The sequence below is a fragment of the Cheilinus undulatus genome, linkage group 11, assembly GCF_018320785.1.
Source record: "Cheilinus undulatus linkage group 11, ASM1832078v1, whole genome shotgun sequence".
Taxonomy (NCBI): domain Eukaryota; kingdom Metazoa; phylum Chordata; class Actinopteri; order Labriformes; family Labridae; genus Cheilinus; species Cheilinus undulatus.
The window spans coordinates 33,479,449-33,505,672 of record NC_054875.1 but is presented as its reverse complement, the minus strand read 5'-3'; the positions used below and the strand labels follow the sequence as shown (position 1 = coordinate 33,505,672).

The following is a 26,224-nucleotide window of genomic DNA, read 5'->3' as shown; positions in this document are numbered from 1 at the left end:
CTGGAAATGTTGATGCAGCTGCAGACAGAGATCTCTTTCCAGGGTCTAAAAAATAGCTTAACATTTATATTTGTACTCTCCATGCTGAGAGCTGAGAAGATTGACGGCAAACTCATTTCTAGAGCATGCATTAGCTTAGCTTTGCATGACTTGTAATGAGTGGAATCAACTCACTTAAGATTTAGAAATAAGCTTGTCATCACACTGTCGTTTTAAACATAAATCAAAGATAAAACATTTCAGCACAGGTTATTAATGCAAAATGTATCAGCCTGTGATATTGGTTTAGAAATGAGACCACTTTACAACTATTGAGTGAGCTGTAATTTCATTGACATTTGTGCTTAAATGAGGATGAATGCTATCAACTTTTGTTATCCCAGTCTTCTCTTTAATGCTGCCAAAGCTTTGCTTCATTCACTTTAAAATTAATATTATCTTTTAACTTAATTTAGTGATCCCTCATATAAAAATTTCAGCTAATCATGTACTTGTATTCATGAATAAATACGAGAAAAAACAATCATCATATCCATGTCAGCTGTCATGAGCAAATACAAAAAGGTGTCACATTTGTATTAACCATTCAGAAATGTATATGTTAGTTTGTTTAAGTCTGGACTTTTAAAATATGTTTCTCATGGGTGAAGTTGTTCGCTGAGTTAGTCGCTTGTTAGTCACCTGTGGAGATGGAAGAATCAATTTGTAAAGATAGATTGCTGTTCTATATGCATGGACACTTTCTAGCAAAGATTTTGATCCTCCCCTTTTCCTACATACCACTGATGGGAATCCCAGTTCTTTTCAGTGATCCCAGTCATTTGGCTTAGCTCACCAAAAAGTGTCAGGTCTTTGGCTCTCAAATAGCTCTTTATTCGGGTACCAGTTTGGCTTCATTTGACCAAATTCAGCAATGTGATTGCTATCTGTGCTGGTATTTTATTCCCATTATGCTTAATTTTTAACTAGTAAAAATATGACATAATTATTTTTCAAACTATACTGTCTCCTGAAAAATATATTTTGGGTTGGATGAAATCTGCTCACCGGCTGGGCTGTATTACACACCTGATAGAAAACAACGTTACACTATCAAGCTGATGTCCCTAATACATGGTTTGATTGAGGTAGAGCAGGATGGGAAAAGGATCATCCCTCCTTATCAGTCAGATAGCATATAGACAAACACAAAATAAACAATAGTGATAATAATAATAAGAAGAATAAAGGAAAGTCTCTCAAACAGAATCCGGACCTTTTCATCTAAGTAAAAGATTTGGCTCTTTGTACCGGCTTGTTCATGACTAACACATCTCAATTACATATAAACACTGAATCCTGATTAAGCAACCTTGTTTGTAAGATAAAATGTAGGAAGTTTATAAAAGTGTGTTAAAATGCATTTATAATCAATACTGTAAATGCTTCTAATTAACACCTATAATGTAGTGTTAGAGGTTCACATTCAAGTGTCAGAAAATAAAACTGAGTGTGAAAATCTACACCATTAGACAGCATGGATTCTGTGATAAATATATAAACTTGAGGGAGGTGTTAAATTTAACACTATAGGAGATGATTTACTACTGAAGATTTTGTTGTGTGGAGTTGATTTTTTTTTCAGAAAAGTAAAATATGAGCACTACTGAGAGTAATTTAAACACTCTTCAGAGTTCATTAACCTGTAGTTTTAAGCTTGACACTATACAGTGTGAGCAAGTGTTAAATTTTTTACTCTATTTGTTGTTAATTTATTTAAATTTTAACTCCTGGGAAAGTGTTAATCTAACATCAAATGCAGTTGGGATCAAATACACTCATATATATAGAGTTACATTTAACTCTTTAATTGTTACTTTAACACTGCTATAGTCCATCTGGTGTGCTAAAACACACTGGTATGCCTTGAGGAAAGTCTAGGTGTGCCGTGGAAATTTAGCTAGAGTTTAGGTGTGCCTTGGGAAAGAGTTTGAAAACCACAGATCTAAATAAATCAGCTTGGGAGCAATTTACCATTGTACGCTTACACCATAAACTGGCCTAAGCCTCTCCAAAGTTCCCACATCAGGCTTTGACCCACAGGTTGAACACCATAAATGCTTAAGAGGCAGCAGAGGAGAAAACAAGGCAAAGGTATCAATATGGTGAGGGCTAGAACAAAAACAGATGAGAATACACAGTTTATGGTGTGTGATGTACTGAATAGGGGTCAACCAATATTATTTTTCAGGACTGATACTGATTATAGAAGAAAAAGCACCTCCAAGTTTGAGGCCATGGTCCTCTGCTGGAAAACAGTGGGTTGGCTCCTCCAGGTGGGGAGTGAGCTCAAAGTGAAAGAGTTCAAGTATCTAAGGGTCTTGTTCACGAGTGAGGGTAAAGGTGAGGGCCAAGAGATTGACCAGCAGATTTTGCAGGTGCTGTACCATACTGTCGTGATGAAGAGGGAGCTGAGCTGAAAAGCAAAGCTTTCGATTTGCTGGTCAATCTATGTCCCAACTCTCACTTATGGTCATGAACTAGGGGTTATAACCAAAAGAATGAGATCACGGATACAAGCAATCGCAATGAGATTCCTTAGGAGGGTGGCTTGGCTCAGCCTTAGGGATAGGGTGAGGAGCTCTGACATCCATAAGGATCTCGAAGTAGAACCGCTGCTCCTTCATGTCAAAAGGAGCCAGTTGAAGTGGTTCGGGCATCAGATCAGGATGCCTCCTGGGCGTCTTCCTGTGGGGGTCTTCTGGGCATGTCCCAATGACAGGAGAGCCCGAGGCAGGCCCAGAACTCGTTGGAGGGATTATATATCCCATCTGGCCTGGGAGCGTCTTGGGATCCCAGAAGAGAATGGGTGGATGGATGGAAACTGATTATTAGTTCACAAAATCAGTAACTGATATGTGGAACCAATATACATTTATTATGACACAAAATGTACTTAAAGTGCATGATCAAAAACATGTAAGAAAAATAAACAATTTAGTCCAGGTCTATCAATAAAACAGGAAGTGATACCGTATGCTTACTGAGTCAGTGGCAACCAGGCTTAAGTGTTGATTGGCTGGTACTCATGTGACATCCAGCCAAAAAGATTGTGTTGTATACATGACATTAGTACACCAATACTGAACTGTAAAGTTACCAATATTTTAACTGTTTAGTGCATTTGCTTAAGGTTTTGGCTTCTCTTAAAGATCTATGGGAAATAAGATTTTAAAAAAAGGTTGCTTGCTATGTGATCTAACAGGTCAACCATGTCCAATTAGCTCAAGTGGGGCATATTGCCAGCAACTGTAGTGGGGTTGAAAATACTTCTGTCAATAAATTGATCCTCCTTTGGTCCTTGTATGCTCAGACAAGGACAATGGTCCAACTTAATGGCCTAATGGAGCCATAAATGTGGCTTGTTTAATTTGTGCATGTAAACATGAAAAAGTCTAAAGGGCTGCACAGCACAGCCCACAGAGCTGCAAGAAAGACAAAGGCTCTCCTTTTTACTTTTTTAAAATAAGGATTAAAACCATGAAACTAGGTGTTAATTAAAAGCTTACCATCTCCTAATTTAGGCCTTCTATTAAGTGCAGAGTCCTGAGAGCTATCAGGCCTCTAATCGTGGCCTTTAAAGAGCAAACAAGTGTACTTTATGAAATTATTCTTTTAAATGGTCAGTAATTTACAGTATATAGAGATCAGGCACCCTAAAACCCCCTCCTGTTGTGTTCTGCAGTTTTAACATTGCTGCTGGGAATATAGGGTGGTAGTAACGCAGTGAGAGGCTCTGACCTAGTATCTTCTTTTGGCTGTAGTCTTATCATCTGCCAGCAGCAGCAAGACATGCAGGGGTAGAGAGGCCTGAGGAGAGAGGCACCAAAAATAAAGGTTGTGGAGGTAAGGGAATGTAAAAAGGAGGTCACAGGAGTCACTCAAGAGGCCATCTACAATTTTTTTAAAAGGAGGATTTATTGATTTCAAGAATGAATCTTACACCAAAACTTAACTGCGCACTCCATGTTTTTTAAGGGAGGAAAATTGTCCAGCGTTTGTTTTTGCGTGTTACCACTGTCACGACATACACCTCACCCCTTTAGCTCAAGGTTATTATTTCCACTCAAGGAGGGTATGAGTTGTCAAATCAAAGGGCTTCTAACGAACAAGGCACTCAAACATCAACACTGACTACAAGCCAGACTTTTGAGTCAACCTGTCCAAAGCCACACCTTGCTCTTCAAACACAAACACAAAATAGCTGTGTTACGACACAGAGGCTGGATTTATTAGAGGTCCTTTGCATTTATGCACATGCCTTAGTTGGCTGTGTCAGCAGGGGCAAGGGCAGGCATGCTGTTAAATAAGAGCAAGCTTGTCACGTTCATGACCATGAAAACACTCAGAGGGAGGGGGGAGAGGGAGACACTGTTGTGAACTTTCACCTATTTCTCCAACCAGCTTGGGGAGCTTGTGGGAATCCTGTGAAGTCAAGCATCTTCAGTGAAAGCTCAGGCATGGATAAAGTGAAAGAAAAGAAGACAATGGGGAACTATAAGTCTTTTTCACATTGTGTTTTTAACTGTATTTATTGCAAATGATGTGGTCACAGTCATTCAAGGACAACTGTTGCAAGTACCTTACATTGCATAAGTCCATTAACGGCAAACAACTTAATTTAGCATGTTAAGGAAGGTCCCACTGATTTTTTTTCTGTTGGAGAAAGAGACACAATTTGCAATGGAGACTAAAAAGTATATATGACAAACCATAAGCATATAACATCTCTGATATCATACATTTATACTGCCTGGATGAGCAGACAGCTGTATTAAAAATGTAAAACTTCACATTCAACATTGAATATCCATGCTTAGTATTCCATTTTCAGACATTAACTGCACAAATTATTCAATTATACTTGATTTAAGTCCTATGCTTTTGAGACACAGTTGTTCTACGTCATACTATTTTTACAATTTCTAGGAACAATGGTGGTCAGGTTTTAATGCCTCCGCACCAGTGATGACTAAGGCTGGAAGCTTTGTTCCATCATGTTGTCTGCGTATACATCCTAGGATGGGAAATTAGCACTGACCCCCAGCCATATGTGGATATTTTGGAGCAAGGTGAGGTGAATTTACTCAACTTAACCGCCACTGGAGCAGGCAAATACAAGTAGCCTAACCATAAAGAGTGATTTTATTGCATAAATTAAACCTATTTTGGAATAAACTTCTATTTGGGGTTACGTTAAGGGTTAAGGTAAGGGTTAGGATGCCAAAAGTTTCTTGACCACCATGAAAACATTCTGATGCAGCAAGCGTAGCTATTTAGCTTTGTTAGCTGTGAGCTGCATAAGCTATGTAGATAACAAAGTTATGTAGCTAACGGAGCAAAGCTAAGCTTGCAAAGCAGCTATGTATGCTTAGTATCTAATAATCTATGTAGCTAACTTAGCTACAGATAGCATAACTCACACAGGCAACATACCTAAAGCTAAGCTCACAAAGCAGCTATGTTAGCAACAAAGATACATAATGTACATTAGCTGTAGCTATATTTGTTTGAGTTCACGTTGCTAAAATCAACATGGCTAAAGCTAACTTGGCTACACTGGCACATATAGTAATATTGATTATGTAGCTAGCATAGCTATGTTAGCTTTAGTTAAAGCTATTGAAGCCCAAGTGTGTATCTACTTCTAAAACAGGTCTATACATAATTAATCCTGGATTGGAACTCTGACCTTCTTTTTATTTTTGAAATGTTGTTTAGTCTGTAATTTTTGCAGTGTGGCTATTTCATTAATGTAACTGCCAGACTTTGTTTATGAATAAAGTTTATTTAAAAAAATCTTAACTGTAACTATGTTGTACAAGCAAATTATAGCACGACCATTCTGAGATATGCAGTGTCTCAGATGAACGGTCTGTGAGAGTGGCCCTCAGAAGTGTATGCTCTGCAGCCAGACCCCTCTCCTTTTTTCTGCTTGTTCCTACTGACCTTATGAGCAAAACTGAGTGGACCTACATACTCACTGACCAAAAAAAACCTGCCTCCTTCTCTCTGTGTCAGAGCTGCTGTCAAATGTTTCAGTCAGCTGTGTGCTGGGATGGTTTGACTCAGTTTCGTATGAGAGAAGTTCTGCACTTCAACTAGTTTATCTGCTACAGGTGAGTTTGAACCGATGTCTTGTATGTCACAAATCCATAAAAGTTAAATAAAGCCTAAATTTTGGCTTGAGACAGCAGAAGATGTGCAAAAAATCTTAAACTCTGACGAGCTAAAACTTTTAATGTAGAATAATGCCAGTGAATTTACTGTGTCCTTATAGGAAGCACAATAAACATCAGCTTGGTCAAGTACTGGACAATTGGGCAACATTTCCGATTATTTATGCCATAACTCACTCTTAATAAGTAGCCTATAACTTGAACACTATAAGCTTTGATTTCCTTAACATGTCCCATTAAATAATGCCGTTTGTTAAGAATACAGTAGCTGGACAAAAGTTTCGGACTGGCAGACATTTGAATCCATCCCCCACAGTTGCAGGCAGATGACCAACTTTAAATTAAACTACAACCCTGATACTTGTGTACGCATGTCCATTCATCTGGGTCATTCTTGTGAGCCTGAAATTAAAGAATTTTCTTCAAATCTTGCAAAAGTGTGTGTTTAAAGCTTTAGCAAATGTAGCGAAAGCTCACATAGCTATATTAGCCACGTAGGTAGCCTAACAACACAGCTAACATTACCTACATGGCTTAACAAATGAAGCATAAGCTAACATAGCTAACATAACTTTGTTAGCTTTAGTTATGTTGGAAACGCAGCTACTTTATCTACATAGCTGGCATAGTCAGTGTAAGCTTTAGCCTCAGCCACGTTAGCTGTGTAAGTGTGTTTTAATAGAGGAAAAGCTTTTTTTTGCTGTAAGCTGACTGTTTACACCGCTTTACTTAATGTTTCAACCAGGTTTTGTTTAACTTTTAGTATACCAACCCTCACTTTAACCTGCATCCTTACCCTAAGTGGAAGTTTGGTTATTTTATTTTGGAAGTTTTAGCATGTATTTCCACTCTGCCAGAGGTGGTGTCTAACAGTAGTGGTCTGCAAGAGGGGGTATCTGAAAGCTGTGGTCTACAGCCAGACTGTCTTGTAAAGTTCTGCTAATTTTAAACACTTATTCAAGAAAAATGCAGATGAGAACTATATTTCTATTTGAACACATATTATTGCATCAGTCAACATGATGTGTGAATCATTAATTATAAGGATCAGCGGTTTCTAATCTGTTGTTTTTCAGGGTTTAACTGAAAAACATACCCCGTGTGATGAACAACTGAATATAGTCATGTAAGAAAAATAAGCACTCACTGTAGTCTTGCAAGTTTGAAACAATGCTGACTGATTTGTTTTTAACTCAGTTGGTCCAATAACTGCTTCAAAGGAAGTTACAAAAGTTCCCCTTAATGGGTTAATAGTGACTCACTGATTCTAAAAGTCTTGTAAGGACAGGACACAACAACTTCTTCTAAGGCTGTGACTTCTGATTAGTTAAAGGGATACATCCACAAACTGTTCTTGTTAAATGTTACCAGGATATCAAAATTTCTGCTGCATGACAGGGTGTCTGTGTGTTTGGTGTGTGTATCAGCGTGAGTTGCCTAGCAGCACCTGGTAACTGTATAGGCCGAAACCTTATCATCCTGCCTTCAGAAAGCTCATGCTGTGCTATCATCTCTCACTGTTTAGGTAATAACATGACGATGCACGGGAGACAAGTAGCTGCAGTCAGACTCAATAGAGAGACAAATATTTGGGTATGAAACGCTGTAAGGTGTGGCTCATTTGTTTTTAATTTGTGTTTTTGAAGACGTCTACATACCAATTCTGATTACGTATGTGAACATTATATAAGAGCGCAAGAAGCACATTCCTGAAATAAAACACTGTCATTTCAGGTTCACTGCCAAATGCTGCGCCCAGAGTCGCTTTAACACAAGCTAGCAGGCACTTTGCTTTACTTTTGCATAACATAATCTGTTAAACTACATTTTCTTAATATAAAACTGAGTGACTGAGAGACAGAGCATGTTTCACAGAAGCCCCATACACTTTATTTTAGTCTGTTTTTCCATGAGAATGAGAACAATTTGGATGCTTTCTTGAGGTCTCCACATATATTCATTTTGTTCTATTGGAATAACAAAACTGGTTTTCCCTTGATAACTAGTGATCTTCTTGGGATCCCATGAAAACAATTTAAACTACCTCATCAAAGGAAGAGAAGCTTTTTTATCATGTGGAGATCTTAAGAAAACAACCAAATGTACAGGTTATGATGGGTAAACAGAGTAAACTAGAACAACCAGCTTCTGGGTAAAAGCCTCCAGGAACTACACAATGGCCAGACAGTGATGGTGAATCATGAAGAAGGAATGGGATGGTTTGTGTGGTGATGTGATCAATAGAAATCTTGCAAGTGAGCACATATTTACATCAGGTTTGGGAGGCTGATGCAAGGCCACCCTTAAGGAGTGAAAAAAGGGGAAAGCTTTCTGAGGCCCAGCTGACAGGACAGGAAACAAGTGCTAATGTTATTGATCCAACATGCACTCATTAATATTCAAAACATTGGTATAATTAGTTTGTAATATTAAATGCCATCTGACCAGGGCTTTATTTACTGGGTCTTTCAGGGGCCAAACCATTTCTGTAGGTAGGCCTGGGCTGATGAAGACAGCCACATGGCATCTGTAGGCAACTAATCTGTGTAATTTTTTAAAAAACATATTTCTTTCCACAATTGATTAATCTAACCTGATACAGACCTAATGATTGTTTTCCATGCCCCCGCAAAAGAAATTGATAGCATTTAAAGACCTAGTATATTGACTCAGGAAAACATGACTAATTCTTCTTGTACTTTCTCCTCCAGGGTTTGGTCTAATGTAATAATATATACCATTTCTTTTTTTAATTTCTTTCTTTATATTGTGTGACTTCATGTAACTTTAACTTTTTTTCTGAAAAGCATGGCCTGAATTAAAAGGCCTGATGACCATAACCTTAAACTTTTGACTTCCAAAATTTGGATCAGTTTTTTCTTGAGTTATAATGATCATTTGAGCAAAGCAAACCGTTCTGAGATATATTCAGAAGCAAGGGATGAACAAAAGGCCCAGTGACCTTGACCTTTAAATCCTGGAACACATCACAAGATAACTGTGCTAATTTTGGCCTGATTCCCTGCTACCAACAATAGCAGGGATCTATGGTTGATTATCAACTTGAACAAAACACACTGCACTTTTACTGCATTTGAAAAAAAAAAAAAAATATATATATATATATACTGTATGTAAGTATTAATAATGAGAATATCCATCATTTTGTAACTATTTGGTCCTTTGGCATTGACAATAAAATAAATGTGGCCCTCTTTGTTGCCCATCCTGGATTTAGGGCCTCTGTAATGTTGCACACAACATAATATCAGATTCTATATAGGTTAAAGCCATATATAAACTGACTACTTGCAGATTCCATTTAAAAATGTTCCAGAAGTAATTGCCAAATATAACCGATAAAGGGGAGAGCTTTCTGGGGCCCCACCAAATGAGGGGCCCAAGGAGGTCAATTGTAAAGTTAATCTGTGGTAACCATATCTTATATTTAACCTGAATAATAGCCAATTCAATCAAGGCAACAGAAAAAGAATATTATAAATCTATGCTGTCATAAAATGTAGCATTTTATTAAAATGTTAACCCTTAATGAAGCAAAAATAGGTTAAAGCAGCAAATATGGTTTAAGAGAGGTAAAGAGTGACAAAAATAGGTGGGAAAATTGTGAAAAGTGGTTAAAAAGGTCAAAAATTGATTATAAGTTTTAAAAATTGGTTAAAAATGGCAATAAGGAGCAAAAGTAGGTGGCTAAATGAGTGAAAAGTGGTTTAAAAACAGTAGAAATTGGCTAAAAGTGACAAAAATGGGTGTAATGTGGAAACAAGTGTGGCACATGTACAGAAACCGTGATGAAAATGGGGTTTCAAAGTGTCACAAGTTCATAATTTGAACTTCAGAACCTAATTATAACTTAAAAATGAAGTAACTTTTAGCCAGGATGCTTACACTAATGCTACTGAGCCAACAGACATGTACTGATACCTTAAATAAATCACAACTGAAGGGCCAGTTCACTGATTTTTTTTTCAAGGGCCTGGTAAATTCTGTGGGCAGGCCTGAATAAGAAACATTTTACAGTTAGGGCTCATTGGGCTGAGACGGGTGGACAAAGGAATCTGAAACTCTTTTTAAGGACAGGAAGTGTTTAGACTTTTGAGTGACCAAGCCAGTTCTGTGAAGACTCAAACCAACCTGTTATAAAATATATGGACTGTAGAGTAAACAAGGCAATAAATACCTGTTTTCCTATTCTTGCCAAACAAATTTGCTTTAAATGTTTTTAGTACACAGGTACACATGCACATCAGCACACACTTACACACTGTAAGGAATAAAAACCCAATAAAGACACTTCTATGGACAATACTCAACAGACTTCACACACGGCCAACCAGGATGACCTCCCACCCAAATACACACGGTTACATCAACAGTAATCACTTTGGTTAATATGCAGTAATAAAAGCCAGTAGGTCTTGTCAAAGCTTCATAGACTGCAGAGTGAAAAGGTGACCATCAGGGGTTTTAAAACCCCCTCCACATCTCATTGGTTACTTAAATGCTGCATTCTGAAAAAGCTTCTCTGATTGGTTGGTTTACGCTGAGTGGCACGTGGAGGTCCTCCCTAACAAGGCGGAGTGGGAGCATGGATGTTGAGGGGGAGGGGGGAAAGTCTATTTACAATTATGATTTAAAGTAACATCACCAGCATCACTATCTTAGAGAAGCTTTTATATTTTTTGAAGGTATTTAAAACTGGCAGGATAGTTTAGAGAATATAATTGATTGTATAACTGTATCACAAAATATGCAAAGGCTTGAAGTAACCTTGTCTTCCATGGGGCGGATGACATGTATTGCACCTGCTGAAAAGTAAACACAGAGATAAGATGATGCAGCCTAACGTTAAAAAAAGATTACATAATAAATTATATGACACAAAAATACACTCAGGGGTCAAAAGTCTATTCAGGAGTTACTGCAATAGTTGCAATAGCATGTAGTAAATGGTGCTTTATAGCCTATGTATGAATTAGAAAACAAGTTGACAATTGAATCACTTCTCTGTCAACAGATCTTCATTTTTTCTTGTCATTGAAGCTTTTACAAAAGATTTATTGGCACAGACTCGGCATCAGTTTCCCATCCCCCAGCCATAACAGAAAAAAGCAAAGACGGGGAAAGCAGAAGCTGATCAGGGATCAGTCCCTGAGCTGAGTTTCCATCTGGTTGCCGGTTGACAGTTTCTCTCTCCTCCCAGCCCCCACCCTGTTACCTAGAGAGGCCCGGCTCTTGGCTTGTGTAATATTCTGATTGGCTAGTTTGTTTGGTGTGGGCGGGGAGAGGGGCGTGCACGAGCGTATTGTGATCTCACAATCAGCTGTTTTGTACGCTCTACATTCTGATCCGAGGATCAGCTGGGGGCAGCAATAAACAGAAGGAAAAATCTGCAGCGGAAAATATAAAAGAGAGTAGGGGGTAAAAAGCTGCAGATGTTATGATCTAAAAGAGCATCAGTGTAAAAATTTTTACACGAAGATCTTCTTCTAAGAAGAAAGCCTTTTATTTTTATATCATGGTGTTTTAACTACCTCACTTAAAGACTATCTAAAGCTGTGCTTTAAGAATTGTTGACGTTTCTACTGTGTTTGAGATCTCGTTTACAACTTGAATAACATTGCAAAGGCAGGTAAGCCATTCCTTTCTTTGCTTAAGTCTCATACTTGTGTTTTGTGTTCATTGCTATGTGCTATTAAGAGAAATCGAGCTGCTGCAGTCATCTTAATCTTATCAGCAGAAACATCACATATCAGCCTTTATGTAATCCTAGAACATGTAGAATTACATACTTGTCTGTCTCTGTCTCAATTATTTGCTATCCTTGGCCGCTGCTGTGTGATATAATTCGTGAGGACCTATTATTAGGTCATGTAAGGATCTGAAAGCAGTAACCCAAACTAAACGGCTAAATTAGGTCGATTCGACGTCCTGTATCCTGAAAATTGACGCCAGTGAGCACATAATCTCTCAGGATGCCAGCAGCCGTTGCTTTGTAAATTGCACCAAATGCTGATGTGGAGTCGAGTCGATGGCGGATGTTGATGTTTTCCAGGGAGGCGGACCTTATTGTGTGCTAGATTTTGGTCAAAAATAACCTCTGGTGTTATCCAGTGGAAATAAGTGTTTTTATTCTATTGTTATTGGCCTTCACAGTCGATGACTTTCGTGCAGTGTCGCTGAGCCACAACTGTCATTGCTTTGACCCCTCAGCTGTACGGCTTACACAGATAATTCATGTCTAACCTAGCTTCCCTACACAATTAGGTCCTGCCTTTCTCCCTGACAGCCAGTAATCTAGGTCCGATGTGCAGATTTGTTTTAACGACATTCATTTTAAGGCGTCTTTGTCGTTTTCTAATGTAGACACTGTGGCTATGAGAATATTTATAACATTTTCTACTCCATACGATAACCGTCGACAAGAGTCACCTTTCAGACGTGGATTATAGAGGCAAAATGTACCGTAGGAAAAGTAAACGGTATATGTGCCACAAACACAGTCGTATATGACACAATTTCGCTACGTTTGCAACTCAGACTTGTGTTTTTTTCTTTATTCGCCAAATAGGCTGAAGCTTCTGTCTGTAAGCGTCCGTGACGTAAACGAGCGTCTTGTTACGTCTTGTTTTCATTCCGTGAGACCACGCCCATCTGACTTGGCTCGTCCTCCTTTTAAAGAGACAGTAGTAGAGAAAAATGGAAAAAGAGAAGTCATATTTCAAGTTTCAGGAAACATCTTGTTACACGGCAAGTCAATAAAAAGGCAATATCCTGGGCACGCAGGAAAATCTAAGAATTAATTCTCTGGAGCAGGTTTTCTCCATTCAGTCATTCTAACTTATTACTGTTTTACATGGCTAAAAACAACACAGGGGGATATTTTTGACTTGTTATCTCAGGATAAATGTTTCACAACATCCTAAATAATCCAACATGTCCTTATAATTATAACATCATAACTCTCTATACAATATAATAAATATTCAAACTTGAGAGAGTTCAGGCTGCAGACCCTACATCTCTGACGGCCGCTCTCAGACTATTCTGAGATGTTGTACATCTCAGAATGGAAATACAAGCTTAAACTTTCATAATAAAGTCAGATCAAACTTCTGTTTACAGTTTGGATAAGGATTAAGGTAATGGTTAGGATACCATATGTTGAAAATTAAAAACCTGACCTGCAAAACCTGATTGCAAAACATTTATTAAAGCCAAGTAAACAGCCTGCTTACAGGAAAAAAGCACATCCTCCATAAAAAAAACATTCTAAGATGGCAAGCGTAGCTTATGTAGCTCCATTAGCTACATAAGCCACATTGGTAACATAGCTACATAGCTAATGGAGCGACGTAGCTTACAGAGCTACATAGATAATGGAGCTACCTAGATAGCAGAGCTATGTAGATAAGCACACAAAGCAGCTACGTAAACTAAGTAGGCATATTCTCTACATTGCTATGCTAGCTTAAGCTAAGTTTGCCAAAGCTCACATTGATTTAGCTAAGATACATTAGCTTATGCATTGCAGTTTATTATGTAGTCAGTGTAGCTTACATAGCTGTAGCTTTGTTTTGCTAAAGCTCACGTTGCTAAAGCTACTGGCTTATGTATTAACGTTAATTACATAGCCAGTGTAGCTATGTTAGCTTTAGCTTAAGCTAACAAAGCTGTAGACCACAGTTCGTGTAACTACTTTTAAAACGGGTCTATACATAATTAAATCCTGGATTAGACCCTGATTAGACCCCTGCTGTTTTCTCTGTTTTATATATTAAGTGTTGCTGGGTCTGTAGTGTCTTACTTTGACTTTGTTTATGAATAAAGTTGAATAAAAAAAAAAACTTGAAATATGTTGTACCAGCAAATTAATGCAGTACCATTCTACATACATTCGATACACTGTCTCAGATGAACAGAGAGTGGCTGTCAGAGATGAAAGGTCTGCTGCCAGACTGTCTCATCAAATAAGTGATAAATGGAAAAAGGAGTGAGAAATGCTTGAAAGTAATGAGACCATAGGTTAGATTGATGGAATGGCTAATCTTTTTGTTTCTAAAAGTGAACTTCTGATGACATTTATCTGGTGTTACATAATGCCTCTACATGTCTTTTGGTCCCTGCCATAAGAGCCTTATCAGTGGTCATTACAGGCAGTGTTGTCAGTGTCCTTACCTATATTTACACCCACATAGATAGCTCTGGATGAGTTGTTGCAGTCATCAGACTTATCAAATCCCCCTAGAATGATTTCCTGTAGTCCATATTAAGGTTGTGTGTTTTGTGGATGTGTGCTGCACCTTATGCAAAGCAGCCCTCCGGCCTTGCTACCAGAAGTTTGTTTATCTCTATTTATTTGTCACAGCCTCATGACTTTAGCTTCTATTTGTTAAGGAATGCAATAAAAGAATCTCAGTGTTGAGGATCCACTGAAGCAGCTCAGTTCAGACTCAGAGCATGGTCATTTATGGGGAGTTTTCTTCTGAAACAAACTCATTGTTTTTAAATGAAATCATTGGATGAAATTTTAAGTATGATGTTAGAAACAACATTAATATTTTAAATCCAGAACATTAATGTATTTTAGGGATAAATAAGCTTCTAATCTTCCCTAACTAAATTCTTCTCCTGTTCATATGCCTCTCATTATCTAAAGTTATTGTACACCTATGTAAGCTGCTCATTTATCTTTATCTGTTAAATGAGTTTTATTCCCTCTTACATAAGTAGGATAGTCTGCATAGAAAGCCTTAGGCTGTCTCTTGTGGTAATATTTCTGGTGCTGCTATGGGGATTTTCCAAATAAGGACATAAAGTTTCAGCTTCCCATCAAGCATCCATGCATATCTCCTTCCATGTCTCAGCTTTTTGTACAAGTTTTAATCCATGTTCCCCTTATTATTATTGACTTTCATTATTTTTGGTCCTATTTAGCTGGGACAAGTAGTTGTATGTTTGGGGTTTCAATGAGAATTTCCAGACAAAGACGACTGGGGGTCAAAGAGATTGTAGATGGAAATAGATTTTAATTTTGAACGTAAATCTCTTACACTTAGAACTAGCAGCTAATAAACAAATGAATAACAGCAAACAGGAAGAGATCCTGCAGTTCAAAAGACATCAATGAATCCGCAAGTTGCAGAAGAGATGGTAGAGATTTGCCCTTTGTGGTCTCTTCAGTCACGCCTTTTTTTTCTGCACTCACAGTTTAAGTAAATAGAACTCAGCCTTTGAACACGCAGGGTTTGTCTCGTCAGCGATGGCTGCTCAAACATCTGTTCAACATTACATCATCATGTTCACATTTAGGCCAGACACTTGTCCTTTGCCTTAGTGCCAACAAACCTAATGCCTCTGTCCTTCTGATGCCTTATCATATCTATAGTCATTCGGTTTAAAATTTTAAAGAGCACAGGTCTTTGTTTCACCTTATTTCACCTCCTCCTCCTCCTCCTTGTCTTTGGCCTGTCCATCTGTCACCAAACACTGTGCTGATTGGTTTTGTACTTCTCGGGGGTGGGGAGTGCAGCTATTCTGCACAGCTTCTTGCAGCTGATTTAACTGATGATTCGTAAAACTCAGTGCTCCCCTACCAATAGAATTCAAAATACATTATTAACCATGTTAAATCCTTATGTCATTTTAAAAGTTATATTTTAAACTGCCAAATGAATTCACTTGACTTAGATTTGAGTTTTTATTACGTCTTCACTCCTTTTTGGCTTTAAAACTATGTAGCTGCTTTACACATCAAATTCATTGGAAAGTGAAGTGTCACCAAGCTGTCATAATCAAATTTTTTATATTAAGAATTGGTGTAATGATTGTGTAAAATAGGTCAATCACAGTGACATCGCTGGTGCTTTTCAGCTGTATTCAAACACATTCTAGGTCCCTCATTTTGCTTTAACCGGTTTCTGTATGTAACAAAAGAGACTACACTTAGTAAATACTTACTTTCTTTAATCACAACAAAGTTTAAAGGATGATTTTCTTGGACAGATATTGACAGTAAGTCACGTAAAAGCAATCAAGACTCAAGATAATCCACAAGTAAGGTGTATGTGATCAGATTTCCACTGTTGACAATATGGGTGTGTTTGAAAGCTTGTTGTGCCATCACCAAGTAGACAAAAAGTCAATAATGTCCTTGCACAGATAGAAACCAATCTGATGATTACATATCCAGGAAGTTTCCTGGCTTGCTTGTTCACACTTGTCCTCAAAATCAAGAAGTTTTCCTGCATGTTGCCTGTTAAGCCCTATTCACACCCACACAAAACCCCGGAAAATTTCCAGAATTTACCCAGGTGAACCAATCGTAGAAATCAGAGTTTTAAACCCAACCTTTACACTGAAATTTCCTTGCTAGTCCCCTAGTATTTCTCCCCTCTGCCATCCCATTACTGACTGACAGGCAAACTGCAGGAAAACTTCTGCTGCGAGAGACAAGTGTGACTAAACAAGTCTGTAAATTTTCAGGATAAAGAATATTTCAGGTGTATGTGTGAAAAAGGCTGCAGAGAAAGGAAAATACATGGGGGCAAGCAGGGGAAAATTCATGGTATGTCAGGGTATGATATTAAGCTTTTTGCATTCACACATGTCAAACACAGACAAATTCAGCCAATTTTCAGGAGTTTTGTGCAAGTGTTAATAAGGGATGCCTTTTTCACACATACAATCCTGGAATCCTCTGGGAATGTAGGGTAACCTACCAAGGAAATTTCTCACCTTGCTTATTCACACCTGTCCTTTACAACAGGTGATTTCTTCCTACACAGTGTCTGTATTTACACTGGCACAAAACTCCTTAATATTTCCTGAATAGCAAAAAACAAAGTTGTGACCCAACTTTAACCTGAAATTTCCCCACTAGGCCCCTAATATTCCCCCCTGCCCCACACTTGTGAAAGGCAGTTGTGAATAAACAAGCCAGGAAATTTCAGGATAAAGAACATTTCAGGTTTGCTTTTGTGAAAACGGCTGCAGATAAAGGAAAATACTAGGGGAAAAGAAGAGGAAAAAACATGGTAAAGTCAGGGTAAGATATTAGGTTGTTTGCACTCACACATTCAGAAAAATCAGAAAACTTTTGGGAGTTCTGTGCACATGTGAATAAGGAATTATATAGCCCTTTTCACACATGCGACCTTGATATTTAATTTTGGGGTAACCTAAATAGAAAATTTCCCAACCTGAATATTCACGCTTGTCCCTCCCAACAGGAAGTTTTCCTGCAGTTTGCACATCAGTTAATGGAGGAGTTGAGATGGGAGACATAAGGAAGGCTAGCAAGGAAATTTTAGGGTAAATTCTAGATTTAAAAAAAAAACTTCTGCTTTTTCCATTCATACATTCTACTCATCCACATAAATTCAAGAAACTTTTCAGGTGCAAGTTTGAATCAGAGATAATGTAAGCTTTTTCATACATGCAACCCTGACATTTTTATTGAATTTTAGGGGAAACCTAACACAAAAGAAATCCTGACTTGTTCATTCACAATTGTCCCTCGCCACAGTAAATTTTCCAGCAGTTTTCACATCAGTTCTTGCAGGAGTTAAGATGGGAAAATAATAGGAATGAAAACCTCTACTGTTAACATTCATACACACAGCTCACCCAGGCAAATTCAGGACATTTTCAGAAGTTTTGTGCAAGTGTGATTGAGGGATTATATAGCCCCTTTCACACATGCAACCCTGAATTTTTCAGGGATTTTTTTCTAGAAAGTTTCCTGACATTTCCTGACTTTCTTATTCACACCTGTTCTTCACAATGGGAAGTTTTCTTGCAGTTTGCATATCAGTGAGTGGAGGGGTGGAGATGGAAAAATAATAAGGAGGTGAGCAGGGTAAATTCTGGATTAAAAACTCTGTTGTATGCATTCACACATGCAGCTCACCAGGTAAGTTTGAGCATGTGTGAATAGGCTTAAATAAAGGTAAAATAGTACCTTTTCTATAGGGTTTTCTTTTTTTTATTTCTGGGAATGAAGAGTAAGCAGCTTTAGCTGCTTCAAAAACATGCCATGTCTATGCATAACCTCAGCACTTTTCACTTATTTGGACATTTGTTGATTTCCAGTTAATTTGATATCAGTGTAAATTTTTGAAATATGCACAAATTTTCACACATGCAACCCTGAGAAATTTCTGGAAGAAAACCTTCTAATAAAACCTCCTGACTTTTGTTCACACTTGTCCCTCACAGCAGTCAGGTTTCTGAAGTTTGCCTTTCAGTCAGTGATGGGGTGGGTTGAAGGGTACTGTGGGGTTAGAAGGGACTATTTAGAGTGAAACACTCTTCCACAGAAGTCTCTTTCTGAGTTTTGTGCAAATATATGGAGCAACAAACAGCCGTTGTCTGTATTGATGACTGTTAGCTGTCAATATAGTCCACAAGATCGTTTTAGCGTGTTTCAATATGTCCTGAAACAACCCTGAAAAAGCTCTTACCACACACTTTGCTCACTTTTTGTGTTTATCTAATGCACTCTGACAACACAGTAGGAAATTAACTCAATGACAGACTTCTCTTTTGTAGATTTCCTTTAAAGAAACATGTTTTCCCCCTAACCAACCTCTTTCTCTCCCTCTCTTATTCTCTCTTTGCAGGCCTTTGCTCCAAACCAAGTGAAACCTTACATTTGCACTACTGAAGCCTGTCCACTCCTGTTTGTCAAAACCAAGATCCAGCAAAGGGCTTCAAGTTCATAAAAGAAAAAAAAAAATCACACATAGAATTGCATAAAACAGCAACAAGCAATTCGCTGACACAAATAAGAGATTAACAAAGGCAGCTACAGCTTTTTTCTTCGTGGACGACAACAAAACAGCAACTGAGTCATCAACACTCGACAATACAAGCAGTCATGTTCCAGCGTTTAAGCAACTTGTTGTTTGGGGAAGTTGAGGAGGTGGCAGCAGAGCTGAAGGGACCCAAGCCCTGTGTGACGGAGGCAGACGAGGAGGGATGGATGATCGTCAACCTGCCTGGTGAGTCTCGACAGAGTGTGTGACAGCGGGGCTGGGTGGATGTGGGAGCCAAATATCAATATTAGGGAATATTTTTGTTCTATTTGCATGTCTTCAACAAAACTAACATTCTAAGTGTTGATGTCACCTGCATGATGGGGATGATGGGGTGAGGTGAGTCAGTCAGGGTGTGTTGCAACTTCACTCACTCATATAGCTGCCCAGACATGAGAGTTGTCTGTCAAATAATGGAACCATAAACTTCCCCTTTCCTCTTTATGATTCAACTTATGACAAAGGCAATTTTCAAGTATTTAAATATGCTTTGTTGCCTCAATATAAGTGTAGGTCTCAGCAGAGGGAAATCATTATGTCACAGACATAATCGCAACCAGAGGGTCAACACAACTAATGATGTGACTCTTTTATGTTTTGTGTTTCCTTACCCCCTCTTCTCCCTCTCCTCCAAAAAATTTAAACACCCCTATATCCCCCACGCTGGTATGTGTGCGCGTGCGTATGTGACCCCACAAAAATCGCCCTTTTCATCCCGCATGACTGATTACAAAAAATCATTTTTGCCACCCCATTGCCCTCTTCCCATGTGTCCTTATTGGCTGTTTCACCGCTGCCATGCGCCCAGAAGAATCTGACTGCATGATGCAGGCGGAGGATGAGACAGCAGCCCCATTAATCGCACAATCATGCCCAGATAGTAACCAATCAAATCATCAAGACACACATACAAGAACTGAATGCCCCGCCCCCGTTCTCAATGTGCCTCACAAGCGCCGCAGGACACATAAAGCTCGGGCTAGAGGTGCAGTAGCATCATCAGACCCCCTTGTTTGTGAAAGCGTTAGCCCGTCAAATTTGGGTGCCACTACACCAGTGACCCCAACGAGACGGGACAGACTGTCCACGCCCTCTTCCACCCCGTCAGTATCCCCTGGCTCTGGAAGTGAGTGTGGGGGCAGTGGGGGTAGCAGTAGGTCAGGCCCAGAGAGAGGCTGCATGGATGAGAGTTGGTTTGTCACCCCTCCCCCCTGTTTCACTGCAGAGGGAGCCACAGCAGAGGCCAGCCCGATGGAGGACCTGCTCATCGAGCACCCCAGTATGTCTGTGTACGTCTCCTCCAACAACCTTTCCATGGTTTCCAACGGCAACCTGTCTGTGGTGGGAGAGGAGAGCATCATCAGCCTGGCGAGCAGCGTGAGGTGAGAAATGTAGCACCATTTGTGTCAGCTGCTCTTGACCTTCACCTCCTGTTTTAGCTTCAGTCACGACAAACCCTTTTGTTTATCCTTGCAGCAGAGTGGCTGAACCAGCTGCTGTCCCCGCCACCCACGGCAGCATGCCCACCAGGGTGGCCCGTGGAGCTGCAGCCCAGGCTGGAGCTCTTGCCAAGGTTACCCAAGTGGCGAGGGTCCAGCGTAGCAAAGCTCGCATCGAGCGGCGCCATCTGAGCCGCAACCGCATCCACCGCCAAAACCTCACCAGGGAGCAGGTCCCCCGCCACGCAGTCCACACCAGAAACTCCTTCCTTCACCAGCCCAGCAAGCGTAACTTCTGCCACTAAAACTCCCTGCAGCCAGGGGGCATCGTTTACTCTGAGGGCATTAGTCGTGCTTAGTCAACTCCAAGAAACACAAGATTAAATGAATTCACCCACAGCATATTCGCTTCACATTATGTCAAGTTAGGCTCAGATAACAGTAGACAAGTAGCTCTTTTTGACCCAAAAAGGCTCCACAAGCTAGTTTAAGACCCATTCTGCTGTTACAAAGCAGGCCCTCTGAGTAGAACTGCATAGACTTCTATCATGCTTAATGTCCATTGCAGTATCCAAACAACATAAAAAGTCTTCAAGATATTTATCCAGTTTTACTTAGTAACAATAATATCTAAAAAAACAACAAAAAAGTTAAGCTATTTTGATTTTTTCTCCTATCTTAGTAGACTTTTTTCTTCTTTCACTATTCCTCAAGGCATGTTTTATTAATTTAATCCCTGAAACTCTTACTTACATTTCCTAGATAATGATTTGAGGCTTAATAACAAGAACTTTCTAGTGGAAACAATGCAGCAAAGAGACATATTATGCTTTGTAGAAAAAACATCCCATGTCTTCTAAGCTTTTTATCACATGGGATTATGTTTCTTTTGAGGAAAGGTGGAATGTGACAAGTGTGAGAGTAAAATCATTAGTTTTCCTCACAGATTGATCAAGAAGTCATGGGGCAACCTATGTCATAATTGGAAACTAAAATGATATTTCTCTCAGCTTGCTTTGAGAAGGTTGGGAGGACGTAGAAGATGGTGAGAGATGAGCAAAACAGACTAAAGAGTAAAGATATAAATTAGAGCAAGATAGTTTTAAAAAGAAGGGGCCTCATTCACCATTATTTTCTTCAGATTTCTTAAATTGGTTAGATTCATGACATGTTTTTTAAATTGATGAATGTCATTTACTTGTAAGCTGGAAGCTTGTGCATTTTTGTCCTAGTTAGCATCAAGACACACCCCTCTATGCCCAGTGCATGAGACTGCATGGCTGCAAACACAGAAGGCAAACGGGAGTGAGAAAAGAAGTAATGGACGTCAGTAAAGGCCAATTTAAAATAAACCATGAATACCATAGCTCTCTGGACTCCAACTATTTTCTTGTCTTAGTCTTTAAATTAAGATAGTGGTTAGTTTGCATCACATTTTGGTCATCTTAGCCCCCCATAGTTTTTGTCTAGTTTTACTAGGTGAAAACTCAAACTATTTTAGTCTAGTTTAAGTCGATAAAAATTCCTAGAAGCATGTATGCAAGATGAAATAAAATTATTAAGTTTAAGAAATGGCTGGCATTTTTTTCAAATGGCTTTTATTCTTAAAGCTGTCATACAGAAAATGCTTTTAAACTAGGGCTGTCAAGATTAATCATGATTAACTAAGGTCCTCAATTAGTGTGCAATTAAAAAAAACTGCAATTAATTGTGTGGCTTATTGTCCCTTTCAATACACTTTTGTTTAGCCACCACAGCCACAATAAGTCCACCACTGCTCCTTAATGTCTCTTTTCACTTTGGAAAAGTCAAACAGCTCAGTGGGCCAATCAAAAGTCAAATGCACCTTTTGTCATCAAACATTTACCTTTTTACAGTATGCTTGATTCATTTTCAATCCATAACAAGGTCTTTTCTATGGTTAAGTTCTTCGATCTTTCTAAAAAGCAGGTCGGTATCCAACAGGAAGACAATTACCCTTAGTTGAAGACAGTAAAAAAAAAATCATGATGACATAAAAACAGTTTTGAATAAAGAGTAATGGAATTTTAAAATGTGATATAAAAAAGGGAAGTGATTAGCCATGATTAACTAAAGAAATTCTGAGATTAAACACAGTTTAAAATCTTTTGACAGCTCTATTTTACACATATTTTAATACCTGTGTGTGAAGTTGAGTTTTTATTGTTTTAGACAGGATGTCATTTTAAATTCTATAATTTTGTTTCTTCCTTAATTTGAAATATTTTGGTAGTGACAAGTGACCCTGTTAGAGATCAGCACTCAAATGTGTGTAAGAGTGACCTCTAGTGTTTTAAGAATAAACCACAGGTGAGAAATCTGGTCAATGTCAGAACCTTCTAAAAACTGGTGAATGAGGCCCGAAATGATGAACATGGAAAGGTCGTAGGAAAGTGTTTTGTAACCCTCTGAGCTTGTTTTATTCTAAAATGGCTCTTGTTTTGCATATTTTATACCTGAATAAGGCTATTTCAGTTCAGGCAAGAGGATGCTGGCCTTGCCTTTGGGTTACAGGGAATGGAAGGTGATGGTAAGTTCATGGTGGTTTTGGTGGCAACTCTTTATTTTGTTTTGTTTGTTTTCTGCTCAATTTCTCTTATGATTTGTAACATTATTTAACTGTCTCTGTCTGCATTGTTCCACCAAAGAAAGTAAAGCAAGCATGTACCTGATAGACGAATACAAAGTACATGCAAATAACAAATAATCATCGACATAAAGTGTGGTCTGTAAGCTTAAGTAATGTGCCCGGCACACATCGGCCATTTTCATCCGAAAGTGTGTGCCGTGATATTCATTTAAACACCAAAAAGAAAGTGTATGGCCTTTTCACACATTAACCTCATTCTCTTTAAAAGCACTGACAACTGTTGGGAGAAAAGAGGCCAAAATGTCTCCTTTAAAGCCTAACAACCCCCATCCGTCCCCCACAGCACATTCAAAACTATCATCTTAACACTGGATGTGCCGTCTCCACCTACTCTTAAACTTTCTGACCTATCCTCTTCATCACATCCAGCACGAGCAGTGTCCACGTAAAGATCTAGCTTACTGATATGTATTCAACAACAATAGTAAACAATGGTGCTGAAGTGTATACTAATGTTTGTAAATTATTTGAGACATGGATGTAAGTTTGCACTGTCATACAGTTTGTGAGTCAAAGTTTTAGCCGTGTGCTGTGTGCTTGTTTTTTTTTTTTTTTGTTTGTTTCTTCTGTGGTATTTTTTTTCTTTTGGTTTTGATTTTGTGTGAGAAGGTGTACTGACACGTTAAAGGCTAGAAAATCCTTAAAAAAGACTTAAATAATGTTCATTTATTTGTCTTGTATATATTACAAAAAAATTCACAGCGCTCCAGTAGATGTTGAAGCCTCCCTCAGGACTTGAGTCCACAACATTGTGTTCAATAGGACGAACAAGAACCCTCTCTCTGCCTCCCCTCTGTGCTCATTATCAAGTCAAGAGGGCGTTTCAGCAGGTCGAACGCGGCGTATTTGCCCCGACCTTGGTCTCATCACTCATGAGTATTTCCACAAGCTGATGTGCCATGGGCAAACATTGCCCTCCAGAGGGTCCATGTACCACAGCATTGGGTGCTAGTGTGAATTCGGTGCAATGTTATGGTCGTCATTTAAGTTGTGCTAGAGGACAGGCTGAAAACCCGGGGGGTTATTTGGATTGTATGGGAATGTTTTGTATCATTAAAATCATTCTGAATGGAGATATTTTACTTCTGCTTGAATCACATGCCACAATGCTTTCATTTCTGCCAATAATCTGACTCTGCTCTATTCAACATCTGCCATTATCTGTTAATTTATTCTATAATTATGAGAGTTATTTTTCTGTTTATGTATTCTTTTGACTCCTCTGAATGATTCAGATGGATCTGAGGTGATTACTCCTCGTTCACACATGTAAACCGATCTTTAGGCTCTCTCACTGCCCAGGCAAATATTTCTATGTTTCTGAATTGCCTGTTGTAATAAGAGGGGGAAAAACAGGGTTATGCAAATTAAAGGATCAAAAGTGTGTGTAAAATGTGTAAATCACCCCAGATACACATCTACCACTGCAGAAATGTCCTGTTTATGCTTCATTTTCCTTGTTTTTCTGTTGAGTCATGTAAAAAGGAAATATGTTGTGAGTATATAATGAGTGATTATTGTATGGTGTGGTATATGACTGAGCGTGACAACAACGGGGAGAGGGAGCTGTCACCTGGTGTGTGGAGCCTAAATGATGTGGACAGGGAAAGCAAGAGGTTGAATAGTTCTATAAATATATATAAAAATGGAATTAAATGTATTATTTAAGTCAAATAGAATATGCTTGTATTTTCCCATATTGTCATTAGAACACTGATAGGATGTTTTCAAAGAAAGGCTCTGAATGTCTGGGGAGTTTCACTTTTTTTTTTTTTTTTTTTTTTTTTTTTGCTTTTTTTGTGCCCTGAAATGATGGCAGCTTAAAAACACTTGGGGTTTCACCCATGTTACATCTCAATCAGTACATCCCTCCCCTTATTACAAATGAAATATATAGTCATGTAAAATTTAGTGTATCTGATATTTAAAGTATGGTGATTGTGCCTTTCACTTCTTCTGCATGGTTTTTGTGATGTACTGATTTCTCCATCCCCTAAGTGGGCAAACGTCCACTAACAGGCAAAACCTATGCAAAGATAAACGGATGGGTTTTCCAGCATCCATTCAGAATATACAGGTACCCGCCAAAAAAAAGAAAAAAAAAAACAATGACAAAAAAAAGCAACAATGACAAATAAATACTCAGGTTAACACCTGAATCTTGTGTCATTATTTTTGTGAGGGACAGCAGAAGGTAATGAGGTCAGGTGAGGTTGTTTAGTCAAGTAAAAGAAGTCCAAATACATTTAAGGACAAGTTAAAGTCTTGACTGAGAAATAACTACAAGAAAGGACAGGAATCCTGCTACAGTATCAAGGGATGAAATATTGATGTTCTTGCATATTGAGCCTTGAGCATACATTTAGGTAGTTAACCTTTAGACATCATGCCTTAAAAACTGATCAGACTGCCATTTGCCAGCTGTCAAACACATTCAGATAATACTTCAGAATAAAAGGTTAAGTAAACAAAAAGGAGTAGAATAGAAGTATGTCTGTGACGTTTACAGGCATAAATGAAGCGGAGAATAGGCAAATAGTTTTTTGAAGCAAGAGGGTGTGAACGGTGCTGCAATGTTATACTTGAGCTTAATATGGGTGGGGCAGTTTTATAAAAACATAAACTTATTAGTGGCTTATGATGAAAGAAAGAGGGTGAATAATCTCAGAGCTCTGCCAAAGACAGTATTCACTGTTTTCAGTGGGGTATAACAAGGTTATCTATCTTTGCAGCTTCTGCAGTGTGGTGTGAAATGCCGTCCTCTACTGCATTGGTTTTCAAATGATCTAGCCTCAGAACCCACCACCGAATCCTTAGTGAGAAATTGCAACCCAAATGTCTAAAATGTTCAACTTTAAAAATTTTCTAATGAAAAATGTTGCAGATTTGACCTGCAAAAAATAAATATGTTAGAACAAAGAGACGGGACCAAACAAAGGTGTATTAAGTAAGGCTGTCACATGATTATCTTTTTGAGTGTAGTTCTAAGATTTTAATAATTAATCATGAAAAATCTCCGCTTTTGGTTGAATTTTGAAAACTACAAAGGTACTAAAGGGG

General features: G+C 38.6%; 1 protein-coding gene across 5 annotated transcripts; it reads left to right on the top strand.

Moving 5' to 3' along the window:
* Positions 1 to 11,586: 11,586 nt before the first annotated feature.
* Positions 11,587 to 25,014, top strand: LOC121517289 (tumor protein p53-inducible nuclear protein 2). Of its 5 annotated transcripts, none has more exons than XM_041798964.1 (5): positions 11,587 to 11,868; positions 18,860 to 19,240; positions 19,863 to 20,039; positions 20,280 to 20,436; positions 20,531 to 25,014. In XM_041798964.1, the coding sequence occupies exons 2-5, from the start codon at positions 19,117 to 19,119 to the stop codon at positions 20,796 to 20,798; spliced, it is 726 nt and encodes a 241-aa protein (XP_041654898.1). In that variant the 5' UTR covers positions 11,587 to 11,868; positions 18,860 to 19,116; the 3' UTR covers positions 20,799 to 25,014. The 5 variants fall into 5 exon arrangements, with proteins under 5 accessions (XP_041654898.1, XP_041654897.1, XP_041654899.1 ...); XM_041798963.1 differs by having other exon boundaries at positions 19,863 to 20,180; XM_041798965.1 differs by lacking the exon at positions 19,863 to 20,039.
* The last annotated feature ends 1,210 nt before the right edge of the window (positions 25,015 to 26,224 follow it).

Coding starts and splice junctions, on each gene's coding strand:
- LOC121517289 (XM_041798961.1), top strand. CDS start 19,117: ATGTTCCAGCGTTTAAGCAACTTGTTGTTTGGGGAAGTTGAGGAGGTG. Junction 19,241..19,862: donor GATGATCGTCAACCTGCCTG/GTGAGTCTCGAC, acceptor CCATGCGCCCAG/AAGAATCTGACTGCATGATG. Junction 20,437..20,530: donor AGCCTGGCGAGCAGCGTGAG/GTGAGAAATGTA, acceptor TTATCCTTGCAG/CAGAGTGGCTGAACCAGCTG.